This window comes from Phyllobates terribilis, unplaced genomic scaffold (genome assembly GCF_046119375.1).
Source record: "Phyllobates terribilis strain yellow unplaced genomic scaffold, ASM4611937v1 Scaffold_17__1_contigs__length_24005725, whole genome shotgun sequence".
Classification (NCBI taxonomy): domain Eukaryota; kingdom Metazoa; phylum Chordata; class Amphibia; order Anura; family Dendrobatidae; genus Phyllobates; species Phyllobates terribilis.
In genome coordinates this window covers 1,082,224-1,095,326 of record NW_027362777.1, presented here as the reverse complement: position 1 = coordinate 1,095,326, position 13,103 = coordinate 1,082,224, and the positions used below count along the sequence as shown (strand labels likewise).

General features: G+C 42.8%; 1 protein-coding gene across 1 annotated transcript; it reads left to right on the top strand.

The window, feature by feature from the left end:
* Positions 1 to 9,650: 9,650 nt before the first annotated feature.
* Positions 9,651 to 11,913, top strand: LOC141176169 (gastrula zinc finger protein XlCGF66.1-like). The gene is made up of 6 exons (XM_073660165.1): positions 9,651 to 9,850; positions 10,795 to 10,940; positions 11,070 to 11,249; positions 11,333 to 11,456; positions 11,540 to 11,637; positions 11,836 to 11,913. The coding sequence occupies exons 2-6, from the start codon at positions 10,863 to 10,865 to the stop codon at positions 11,911 to 11,913; spliced, it is 558 nt and encodes a 185-aa protein (XP_073516266.1). The 5' UTR covers positions 9,651 to 9,850; positions 10,795 to 10,862.
* Positions 11,914 to 13,103: the final 1,190 nt, after the last annotated feature.

The following is a 13,103-nucleotide window of genomic DNA, read 5'->3' as shown; positions in this document are numbered from 1 at the left end:
TTCTATCGATAACTGTATATAAGATTGTTTTCTTAGTTTTGTAATCAGCTTTTAGTTACATAGAGGATTATAGTCAGTAAAAGACGATGTTAATAACGCATTGTATATGGATGCAGGCGAGAAAAACATCGCACACTCGCATGACACTCGTCTAACTATTCGAGATGAACATTGGAGCGATTTATAATCCGCTGATGTGAACGAACCCTTAGCCAGACTCTTCTGAACATAGTCTTTCAAAGCCGCCCTACCTGGAAGGGGTTAAACATACGAGATTTCTGCCTTTTAGCTCCTGGTATGAAGTGGATAGCACAATCATATGCCTCCATATAGTAGACGTCCGGTAACTGGTAATAATCACCTCATGTGTCGTCTATTTGTCTCCAAGCAGGAAAATCCCACTTTACATTCCTCACATAAAACTGTAGAAAAGGCGGCGCGGGGTAATTGTGCCCGTAGTGAGGGGCAAATAATGCCGGAAATGTCACTGACTGCGGAGACGTCTCCATGTAGCGTCTTCACTCCGGATATCACTGTACAGGAGCCGCACAGTTCACACTGTGCATTCACTGAGGCCCCTGATCATGTGACCTCTGACTCCTCCCCTCCTGTGACCTCATCAGAGCTCCTGTGCGCACAGAGCAGCCATATATGTGGTGACGGCTCTGCAGGTGGAGGTATGTGGAGATCCCCCATTACTGGGCGCAGGGGGCATTAACCCCTTCAGCACGGAGGCTCTTTTGGGGTCTCTGTGTGGTGTGAACAGTGAGGTAACAGCTGTGGACAGAATGCGGCTTAGCTGGTTCCCGTCCACATTAGATCCATTCAGACGACTGCAGGATGAAGGACAGAAGCCCAGAGAAGTCCTCACACAACGCCATTATTCCTCTCCTAGTTCCAGCACAGTAATGTAGATAGTTAACCATATATTCATCAGGTGCATAGTAATAAACCACTCTACCCAAGTTTGGGTCCCAAAATATGAGAAAGTGGAAATATATGCCACTCCATGCGATAAATATGTATGCTATCACAAACCACAGGAGTTTTGTTGGCAATAATAAAAAGGCAAATATTTTATTAAAAATATACAGACATGGGACATACAAGAAGGAACAACCCGGCATGAGAAGTGGGGCTGCATAAATACATATATGTAGATACACCAATCATAAAGAGTAAAAGTAACAATGGATAAAAACAAGTGCCACAATATTAAACCCTTCGTGGGATAGTTGTCTGAGTGCTGTGTACGGAAAAAGTCTAAAGAAAATCTAAAGTTCTAAAGAACATTTTGTATATTTAGTATAACAAATCGTATCAGCACATAGACTCCTAAGATCAAAATTCAGATCATGATATTGCACGCTTACCCATTGTTAAATAGCAGCCACACAAGAAAAAAATCCCCAACGCACGTTTCGCTTTGTGTATTTGATCGCTTCCTCGGGGGGAATGCAGAAAAGGACCTTCCATGCCGATTTAAGTATGTTCAGGACCTGCGATCACATGGTCACAGTGGACCAATCACGTAATGGTATATCGGCGCATGCGCACTGAGCCGTGTGCGTCAGCCGCACCGCCCACGGCTATCAAGGCAGACTGCACGTGTCCGGAAGAGCAGGGTGAGTAACCATGGCTCCCAGACAACAAACAGGCTCCATAAAGATGCCGGGGGCGGAGCGGGGACAACAGACAGCGCAGCACACACGCACACACCATTAAACACAGATTAATGGCAACAACTAATACATATATTTATAAGAGAAAGCACCAAATGACAATTGTAAATCCAGTCAGAGTGGTATGAATTCATAAATTGAAGGATGATGCCAATTCATGATGCAGGATAATAAATCAAGCTATGGAAGAAAAAGAAAAAAATAAATATACACAGGACAAGAAGCATAATAAAACATTAAAAATGTGGAAACATAAAATAATAAAAATAAATGTACCAAAGGGTTACTGTTGTTCACAAAAACGGGGCGAAGCTTAACGTTTCGTTAAGGCCATTGGGAAACATAGTTCCCAGTTCTATTATCCATTTGGCCTCTCTCTGAGCTGAAAGTTTTTTTATATTGCCTCCTCGGATGCCACCATGGATGGCCTCAATTCCCCGTACCATGAAGGTTTTGGGGTTACTATCATGATGTTGCCTAAAATGGCGTGGGATAGTTTTTAAAGAAGGGATGCCTGTCACCGTCCTTGCTGCACCAATGTCTCTCACATGCTCCCTAATCCTCACCCGCATTTCTCTAGATGTGAGTCCGATGTATATTTTTCCACACCCGCAGGTTGCATGGTATACAACATTAGAGGTCCCACATGAGATGAATTCATTAATCTTATAGTTGCGGTTTCCCGAGGAATTAGAGAACTCAGTACTGCGAGAGACATTGGTGCACGCCAGACAGTGACCACATGGCACGCATCCCTTTCTTGGTCCCCTTGACCCAAAAGGATTAGGTCTGGGCGCAACATAGTGACTTTTAACCAGAATATCTTTAATATTTCTGCATCTCCTGGAAGTCATAAGAGGAGATGCTGAAATATACGGAGCCAGTGAAGGTTCATTCAATAAAATCGACCAATGTCGTTGCATAATTGTTCTCATAAGTGACCAGTCTTGATTATATGTGGAGATAAATCTAGGTGGTCCAAAATTTTCCTTTGATTTAATAATGGGGCCTAACAATTTATTACGTGAGGTAGCCCTCGCTCTCCTATACCCTTGTTTAACACAACGTTTGCTGTAACCTCTCTCCGCAAACCGTTGGAAAAGGTCCATAGCCTGTTCCTCAAATTTAGCCTCAGAAGAGCAAATCCGCTTCATCCTGAGAAATTGACCAACTGGGACAGCCCTGACTGTAGAAACATTATGTGCTGAATCGGCATGTAATAATGCATTCACTGATGTGGATTTTCGATAGACATCAGTTTGGATATATCCTTGTTCGTCTACCCCAAGGGAGATATCCAAAAAATCAATTTTTTTAGCACTATATTGGAAGGTCAGTTTAATGTTAAAGGGGTTGTCATTAAGTTGGTCCATGAATTGCTCCAGCTCAGAGGCGGTGCCTTGCCAAATAATGAAAAGATCATCAATATATCTTAGCCAGCACTGCACATGGCTGGCGGCCCGCGCCCCCGCATCACCAAACAAACACCTCTCCCAGAAACCAAGGAAAAGGTTTGCGTACGCGGGCGCACAGGCCGCCCCCATGGCAGTGCCGCGTCTCTGCAAATAAAAAGTGTCTTTAAAAACAAAAAAATTTTGTGTGTTAACACAAACCGGAGCAACTCAAGGACCAAATCACCCAATTGGCTGTCCCAGTTTGAACTCCCCAGGAAGAAGCGGACCGCTCTAATGCCATCTTCATGGTCAATGCAGGTGTAAAGGGATTCAATATCCGCAGTAACCAACAACATATCTGATTCCACAAAGATCCCGTCCACCCTTCCCAGCACATCCGTCGTGTCCCTAACAAATGACGGTAAGGTTTCCACCATAGGTTTTAAATAGTAATCTATAAACTTACATACTGGTTCACATAACCCATCTATTCCTGACACGATCGGACGGCCAGGAGGGTCAACGGGATCCTTGTGGACTTTTGGAAGGAGGTAAAAGGTTGGGATTTTTGGGTATTTAACCATTAGTCCCTCAAAAATTTGTTTTGTGATAATCCCTTGATCAAAGGCTTCGCAGAGTATGGAGTGCAGCTGAGCCGAAAAAGAAGCGAGGGGTGAGAAAGCTAGTTTTTCATAAGTGTTTCTATCTCTCAGTTGTCTGAGAGCCTTTCTCATATTTGTTTATAGGCAAGATAACGATATTTCCCCCCTTGTCCGCAGCCTTGAAGACTACATCATCAAGTGCCTGCAGCTCCTTCAAGGCTTGTCTTTGTCTGTAGCTAAGATTACCATGTCTTGGTTGTGTAGAGATTTTCTTGAAATCATCCAAAACTAATTTAGTGAAGATTTCAACAGCTGGACATAGGGACAAGGGGGGAAACCTCGTTGATCTGGGTATAACATCCTGAGGAAACATACCTTGTTTCTCAATACTCTGCTCTTGTAATAATTCCTCCAAAATGGAGAGGGCCTCCCGCTCAGCTGTACTATCCAGGCCAAAATCCAATGTACCACGATTATGTAGTTTTTTCATGATCAATTTACGGGAGAAGATATAAAGATCTTTCATGGCTGTAAACAGATGAAATGGGTTAGTTGGTGCAAAGGACAGACCTCTACTCAGTACTTCGCATTGTGCTGAACTGAGATTATGTGATGATAAATTAATTACCTGTAGGCTTGTCTTAGTTTTTTTATCCTGTTGATTGTTTGTCAAATTCTTACGTTTAGCGGCCAATCTAGTTTTGTTGTATCTAAAAATAGGGGTTTGGCCATCATTTCCCTCCATATTTGTCTTTGTTTGACTTTCATCCACAGATGTAAGGGATACACTCGATCCTGATCTGGAGCGAGATCCAGGTCTAGTGTAATAAATAGTACGTGATCGACTAGTATTCATCTTCCACTTATAAACCCGACTGGTCGCTTTGTCATTTAAGTCTCTCTGGAACTTCTTAGTTTTGGTAGATACAATTTCTTTCTCCCATAATTGGAGATCATGATCTAACTCTTCACTGAGTTTTTTCAATGCGTCAGCTGATAATTCCTTTTTTAAGATCTCCTGTAATTCCTCTATTTCGTTTTCGAGGCTATTCAATGTAGTTTGATTAAAGTTACATAGTAGTTCCATAAAACCTTTTGCACATGAGTCTGCCAAGTCCTCCCATTTGGACTTGAAGACATCATCTTCCAGAGGGAAGGACGGGAACACCTGCACCCTCAATCCACGGGGAATTAATCCTCTTTGAATATACTTCTCGAGGAAGGCACGATTCCACCATATTTTAATCCTTTTATTTAAAAGGCTCTTAAGTCTCACCACCGTTTGTTGTAAACCCTTGTCACTGGTATCAATCATAAAGCCAGAGTCATCCTTGAACACTTCATTTAATTTAAGGAGCCACGCCTGATCACGGGCCCTAAAGTCCATATTACCCTTTGAATCTGCTGTGAAGGACACAGAAAGATAGACAGTTAACCATATATTCATCAGGTGCATAGTAATAAACCACTCTACCCAAGTTTGGGTCCCAAAATATGAGAAAGTGGAAATATATGCCACTCCATACGATAAATATGTATGCTATCACAAACCACAGGAGTTTTGTTGGCAATAATAAAAAGGCAAATATTTTATTAAACATATACAGACATGGGACATACAAGAAGGAACAACCCGGCATGAGAAGTGGGGCTGCATAAATACATATATGTAGATACACCAATCATAAAGAGTAAAAGTAACAATGGATAAAAACAAGTGCCACAATATTAAACCCTTCGTGGGATAGTTGTCTGAGTGCTGTGTACGGAAAAAGTCTAAAGAAAATCTAAAGTTCTAAAGAACATTTTGTATATTTAGTATAACAAATCGTATCAGCACATAGACTCCTAAGATCAAAATTCAGATCATGATATTGCACGCTTACCCATTGTTAAATAGCAGCCACACAAGAAAAAAATCCCCAACGCACTTTTCGCTTTGTGTATTTGATCGCTTCCTCGGGGGGAATGCAGAAAAGGACCTTCCATGCCGATTTAAGTATGTTCAGGACCTGCGATCACATGGTCACAGTGGACCAATCACGTAATGGTATATCGGCGCATGCGCACTGAGCCGTGTGCGTCAGCCGCACCGCCCACGGCTATCAAGGCAGACTGCACGTGTCCGGAAGAGCAGGGTGAGTAACCATGGCTCCCAGACAACAAACAGGCTCCATAAAGATGCCGGGGGCGGAGCGGGGACAACAGACAGCGCAGCACACACGCGCACACCATTAAACACAGATTAATGGCAACAACTAATACATATATTTATAAGAGAAAGCACCAAATGACAATTGTAAATCCAGTCAGAGTGGTATGAATTCATAAATTGAAGGATGATGCCAATTCATGATGCAGGATAATAAATCAAGCTATGGAAGAAAAAGAAAAAAATAAATATACACAGGACAAGAAGCATAATAAAACATTAAAAATGTGGAAACATAAAATAATAAAAATAAATGTACCAAAGGGTTACTGTTGTTCACAAAAACGGGGCGAAGCTTAACGTTTCGTTAAGGCCATTGGGAAACATAGTTCCCAGTTCTATTATCCATTTGGCCTCTCTCTGAGCTAAAAGTTTTTTTATATTGCCTCCTCGGATGCCACCATGGATGGCCTCAATTCCCCGTACCATGAAGGTTTTGGGGTTACTATCATGATGTTGCCTAAAATGGCGTGGGATAGTTTTTAAAGAAGGGATGTCTTCAGCGAACAATGCGAAGTACTGAGTAGAGGTCTGTCCTTTGCACCAACTAACCCATTTCATCTGTTTACAGCCATGAAAGATCTTTATATCTTCTCCCGTAAATTGATCATGAAAAAACTACATAATCGTGGTACATTGGATTTTGGCCTGGATAGTACAGCTGAGCGGGAGGCCCTCTCCATTTTGGAGGAATTATTACAAGAGCAGAGTATTGAGAAACAAGGTATGTTTCCTCAGGATGTTATACCCAGATCAACGAGGTTTCCCCCCTTGTCCCTATGTCCAGCTGTTGAAATCTTCACTAAATTAGTTTTGGATGATTTCAAGAAAATCTCTACACAACCAAGACATGGTAATCTTAGCTACAGACAAAGACAAGCCTTGAAGGAGCTGCAGGCACTTGATGATGTAGTCTTCAAGGCTGCGGACAAGGGGGGAAATATCGTTATCTGGCCTATAAACAAATATGAGAAAGAGGCTCTCAGACAACTGAGAGATAGAAACACTTATGAAAAACTAGCTTTCTCACCCCTCGCTTCTTTTTCGGCTCAGCTGCACTCCATACTCTGCGAAGCCTTTGATCAAGGGATTATCACAAAACAAATTTTTGAGGGACTAATGGTTAAATACCCAAAAATCCCAACCTTTTACCTCCTTCCAAAAGTCCACAAGGATCCCGTTGACCCTCCTGGCCGTCCGATCGTGTCAGGAATAGATGGGTTATGTGAACCAGTATGTAAGTTTATAGATTACTATTTAAAACCTATGGTGGAAACCTTACCGTCATTTGTTAGGGACACGACGGACGTGCTGGGAAGGGTGGACGGGATCTTTGTGGAATCAGATATGTTGTTGGTTACTGCGGATATTGAATCCCTTTACACCTGCATTGACCATGAAGATGGCATTAGAGCGGTCCGCTTCTTCCTGGGGAGTTCAAACTGGGACAGCCAATTGGGTGATTTGGTCCTTGAGTTGCTCCGGTTTGTGTTAACACACAATTTTTTTGTTTTTAAAGACACTTTTTATTTGCAGAGACGCGGCACTGCCATGGGGGCGGCCTGTGCGCCCGCGTACGCAAACCTTTTCCTTGGTTTCTGGGAGAGGTGTTTGTTTGGTGATGCGGGGGCGCGGGCCGCCAGCCATGTGCAGTGCTGGCTAAGATATATTGATGATCTTTTCATTATTTGGCAAGGCACCGCCTCTGAGCTGGAGCAATTCATGGACCAACTTAATGACAACCCCTTTAACATTAAACTGACCTTCCAATATAGTGCTAAAAAAATTGATTTTTTGGATATCTCCCTTGGGGTAGACGAACAAGGATATATCCAAACTGATGTCTATCGAAAATCCACATCAGTGAATGCATTATTACATGCCGATTCAGCACATAATGTTTCTACAGTCAGGGCTGTCCCAGTTGGTCAATTTCTCAGGATGAAGCGGATTTGCTCTTCTGAGGCTAAATTTGAGGAACAGGCTATGGACCTTTTCCAACGGTTTGCGGAGAGAGGTTACAGCAAACGTTGTGTTAAACAAGGGTATAGGAGAGCGAGGGCTACCTCACGTAATAAATTGTTAGGCCCCATTATTAAATCAAAGGAAAATTTTGGACCACCTAGATTTATCTCCACATATAATCAAGACTGGTCACTTATGAGAACAATTATGCAACGACATTGGTCGATTTTATTGACTGAACCTTCACTGGCTCCGTATATTTCAGCATCTCCTCTTATGACTTCCAGGAGATGCAGAAATATTAAAGATATTCTGGTTAAAAGTCACTATGTTGCGCCCAGACCTAATCCTTTTGGGTCAAGGGGACCAAGAAAGGGATGCGTGCCATGTGGTCACTGTCTGGCGTGCACCAATGTCTCTCGCAGTACTGAGTTCTCTAATTCCTCGGGAAACCGCAACTATAAGATTAATGAATTCATCTCATGTGGGACCTCTAATGTTGTATACCATGCAACCTGCGGGTGTGGAAAAATATACATCGGACTCACATCTAGAGAAATGCGGGTGAGGATTAGGGAGCATGTGAGAGACATTGGTGCAGCAAGGACGGTGACAGACATCCCTTCTTTAAAAACTATCCCACGCCATTTTAGGCAACATCATGATAGTAACCCCAAAACCTTCATGGTACGGGGAATTGAGGCCATCCATGGTGGCATCCGAGGAGGCAATATAAAAAAACTTTTAGCTCAGAGAGAGGCCAAATGGATAATAGAACTGGGAACTATGTTTCCCAATGGCCTTAACGAAACGTTAAGCTTCGCCCCGTTTTTGTGAACAACAGTAACCCTTTGGTACATTTATTTTTATTATTTTATGTTTCCACATTTTTAATGTTTTATTATGCTTCTTGTCCTGTGTATATTTATTTTTTTCTTTTTCTTCCATAGCTTGATTTATTATCCTGCATCATGAATTGGCATCATCCTTCAATTTATGAATTCATACCACTCTGACTGGATTTACAATTGTCATTTGGTGCTTTCTCTTATAAATATATGTATTAGTTGTTGCCATTAATCTGTGTTTAATGGTGTGCGCGTGTGTGCTGCGCTGTCTGTTGTCCCCGCTCCGCCCCCGGCATCTTTATGGAGCCTGTTTGTTGTCTGGGAGCCATGGTTACTCACCCTGCTCTTCCGGACACGTGCAGTCTGCCTTGATAGCCGTGGGCGGTGCGGCTGACGCACACGGCTCAGTGCGCATGCGCCGATATACCATTATGTGATTGGTCCACTGTGACCATGTGATCGCAGGTCCTGAACATACTTAAATCGGCATGGAAGGTCCTTTTCTGCATTCCCCCCGAGGAAGCGATCAAATACACAAAGCGAAACGTGCGTTGGGGATTTTTTTCTTGTGTGGCTGCTATTTAACAATGGGTAAGCGTGCAATATCATGATCTGAATTTTGATCTTAGGAGTCTATGTGCTGATACGATTTGTTATACTAAATATACAAAATGTTCTTTAGAACTTTAGATTTTCTTTAGACTTTTTCCGTACACAGCACTCAGACAACTATCCCACGAAGGGTTTAATATTGTGGCACTTGTTTTTATCCATTGTTACTTTTACTCTTTATGATTGGTGTATCTACATATATGTATTTATGCAGCCCCACTTCTCATGCCGGGTTGTTCCTTCTTGTATGTCCCATGTCTGTATATGTTTAATAAAATATTTGCCTTTTTATTATTGCCAACAAAACTCCTGTGGTTTGTGATAGCATACACAGTAATGTAGATAGTAGTGATAACCGTCCACACATAGAGGACGATCCAGGACCTCAAATAACATAAAACTTATATTCCTTCATTTTATAACCTTATGTCACAATAATGATGGGACGTCATCAGAACATTGGAGGAAAGAATCCAGAGAGGATTAAGGTGGAGGTGACGCGTTTCGGAGTGATACTTCTTACCCAGAACCGAAGGTAAGAATGAAACCCGAGCAGGATATAAATGTCTCTGGAGCAGCCGCTCCTGTGCACAGGATGAATGGCGGCATTAATAGATGTAATAGATATTATACAAAGAAAGACAATGATAAAACACAATCATCTTACAGTCATCACAATATGGCCCCTTCACCTGTCTGGTAATGTAAGATCAGATCGGTCCTTCTCTTTATACCCTCCGGTACGATGGATTTACCCTCAGTGTCCAGGAAGCTTCACGGTTCAGCAATGCCCCTCTGCCATCTCCCCGACACCTGAACGATTTACCCTTTCACTGCCACAAAACTGAAAGTTCTTGAAGTCACCATTGTGTTCTCAGAGGAAATGTGTGGAAACGTTGGAAGGGTTAATAGCTGCGGGATTAGTGGGGTCTCCTATGTGCTCATTAATTCTCTGCCTTATTTACGGGAGGAGCAGCCGACATATCTGACATTACACCCCAGACACTGAATACAATATACTACAAATTCACTGCTGCAGGTGATCCATTGTGTAATGAAATGTTTTATTTAATGTGATTAAATCTATTTCTTGTGTTCGGCATATTTACATGGTGGACATTTATCAATGCCGCATCTGTGACAACCCAGAGGTGTAAGCCAGGTTCTCATTATGTGTTTCTCTTTGATTAAACCAGGAGACAGGAGTTGTGAAAGGGTCGGGGCCGAGAACAGACAACCATCTCATAATAACCATCAAACCACCATCTTGTGAGAAAGTATTCAGCTGCAGACTGCGGGGAAGAAACTGCTGGTCTTCTGTGGCCAAAAATATATACGTTTTATTACTAGGTGTAAAGAAGAAAACTAAATACTGTAAAATAATAAATCTCCTCATATATTTCCCTTATTGTCTCCAGTAATTGTATTATTACACAGGATTTTTATGATGTTACGTCGGCTCATCTTCTTCTCATTCAGGTCTCTACAATATTGGATCCTCTCAGTGAAGATCTTCTATATAAGAGAATTTTCCTGATTTACCAAAGATGGATATGGACAGAGACAAGATGGCAGAGAAAATATTATATCTCACCCTGGAGATCCTCTTCCGGCTTACTGGAGAGGTGAGAGATTCTGATGACGTCACATTACATCATTCTTATCTATGGGAATAACAGATGGACAGAACTGGAGAGGTGAGGACTCTGGAAATGTCTGGAGTGAGATTTATGAATGTGTCTCTCCATAACCAGGATTACACAGTAGTGAAGAAGACCTCTAGTGAGCGCTGTCAGGACCCTGTGTCTGAGAGATGGGGAAGACCCCTGAGCCCAATCACGAGGCCTCCACCTCACCCCCTGATACATGAGGACATCAATGACCAGAAGATCCTAGCACTCGCCTATAAGATGATTGAGCTGCTGACTGAAGAGGTGACACTGCTGGGAATGCTGGGACATTATACAGTAACGCTATGAAGGGATCAGGGGGATGACGGTATCATTGTGTGTGTCAGGTTCCTATAAGGTGTCAGGATGTCGCCGTCTATTTCTCCATGGAGGAGTGGGAGTATTTAGAAGGACACAAAGATCTGTACAAGGACGTCATGATGGAGGTTCCCCAGCCCCTCACATCACCAGGTAATAGACTGGACTAAATACACACAGCCTATAATTATCTGTATGTAAAGAACGAATTCAGTCCCTGTATGTGTTTCCTCCAGTTTTATCCAGTAAGAGGACAACACCAGAGAGATGTCCCCGTCCTCTTCTTCTACAGGACTCTAAACAAGAAGATCCCAATGTTCCTCAGGATCATCAGGTAGATGGAGAGAAGGTGTCATGAGATCTTCCCTATGATGTGTAGACGGCTGTGAAGGTCTTGTGCTCAGTCTTGTTTTATCCACCAGTATTATATGTTTTATACTTGTGTAATGAAAACGGTGGAGATGGCAGGATTAGAACTGATCATAGATGTGACTTCTCCATCTGTCTGTGACTTTTACAATATTTGTTTCAGGGTGAAGATCTGACCCATATTAATACTACAGAGACATATGTGAGGGGTGATGAGCGGAGAGGAGTTTCCTACATATGACTACCGTAACATGTTGACATGTCTTTCTGGTAATGAGCTCATTTTTTATGACAGTGTAAATTTCTCCTGCAATGACTTAGTCCGGCCATTAGGGGTCAGCAAGAAACAAGTAAAAAAAAGCCCGGGAAAACACTGATCCAGGAAGTCCAGAAAGAAGGCAACAGGTGTCTGAATGCTGTTTTGATGTTGGAAAGCTTATACAGACTGGGGGCCATACTGTGTGTCCAAGGAGAGGCTGTGCCCTGTGAGTAACTGAGATATGTGACCGGTCACCAACTGTGTAGTCAGTTAGGGAAAGCTAGTTAGTGATTCCAGTAGTGCTGAGAACTGCCTGGTGTATATCACTGCTGATGGACTGAGCAGGCATGATCCAGAGATTGTGAAGGATCTGGTATACTAAGACTGTGCACGTGGATACTACAAAGGAGCCCTGTTGTGAACTACACTTTGAGACTGAGATTGATTCTAATTCCTGCTGACACCTGGATGTGCTGGAGAGCTTGGTGAGAAGGAGAAGCAGATCAAACCCTGTGGCCGGAGATCAGAGTCTAGCTAAAGGTTTAGTTTGTTAACTGTTTGCATATGCATTAAGTCTGAGAGATTTCTCTTTGCTCTTGTAAGAAGAGAAACTGTACACTGTATAGGTAACGCGTTGGTAAAATATATATGAGTGTTCTCTAAGGGGAAAACAAGGGTACCCAGATCTCATTGTATTAGTGTGGGAGGGGGGTATAAGGTTATATTCCTGGGAGGACCACGTGCCACGTTCGCGGTAACGTCCTTGGTAGGTCCTGTACTGAATAAGGGTGGGAGCGGCATAGCCCAGGGGTAGATTGGCTCATCCCCGCGAGATTGGCACTTGGGCTCTCTCGGGCTGCATAACTTGTATTTTGTGTTAGTGGCTGTTGTGGCCCATATTTTGTAGAATTGTTTAACCTTGTCATTTTTGTGACCAGTAAAAAGAAAGTTATTTGCCACTATACAAAGGTCGGAGTCATTCATAGCAGCGCCGTATTCCTCATACACATGCGACCGGAGTTCCGGTCGTTACATCTTGGCGTAGTCGGCAGAATACGGTGCTCGTCATGAATGGTGACAGTAGCGCGGAAGGTGCTGCCGCGTCCACTGTAGTACGCCACCCCCCTTCTCCCGTTGTGACCGGTAGAGACCGGTTAGTTGGTTGCTCTGCA

Bases quoted from the DNA above. Each gene is read 5' to 3' on its own strand.
- LOC141176169 (XM_073660165.1), top strand. From the start codon at position 10,863: ATGGATATGGACAGAGACAAGATGGCAGAGAAAATATTATATCTCACC. The intron at 10,941-11,069 runs GTGAGAGATTCT...CTCCATAACCAG, and splicing joins TCTTCCGGCTTACTGGAGAG to GATTACACAGTAGTGAAGAA. The intron at 11,250-11,332 runs GTGACACTGCTG...TGTGTGTGTCAG, and splicing joins TTGAGCTGCTGACTGAAGAG to GTTCCTATAAGGTGTCAGGA.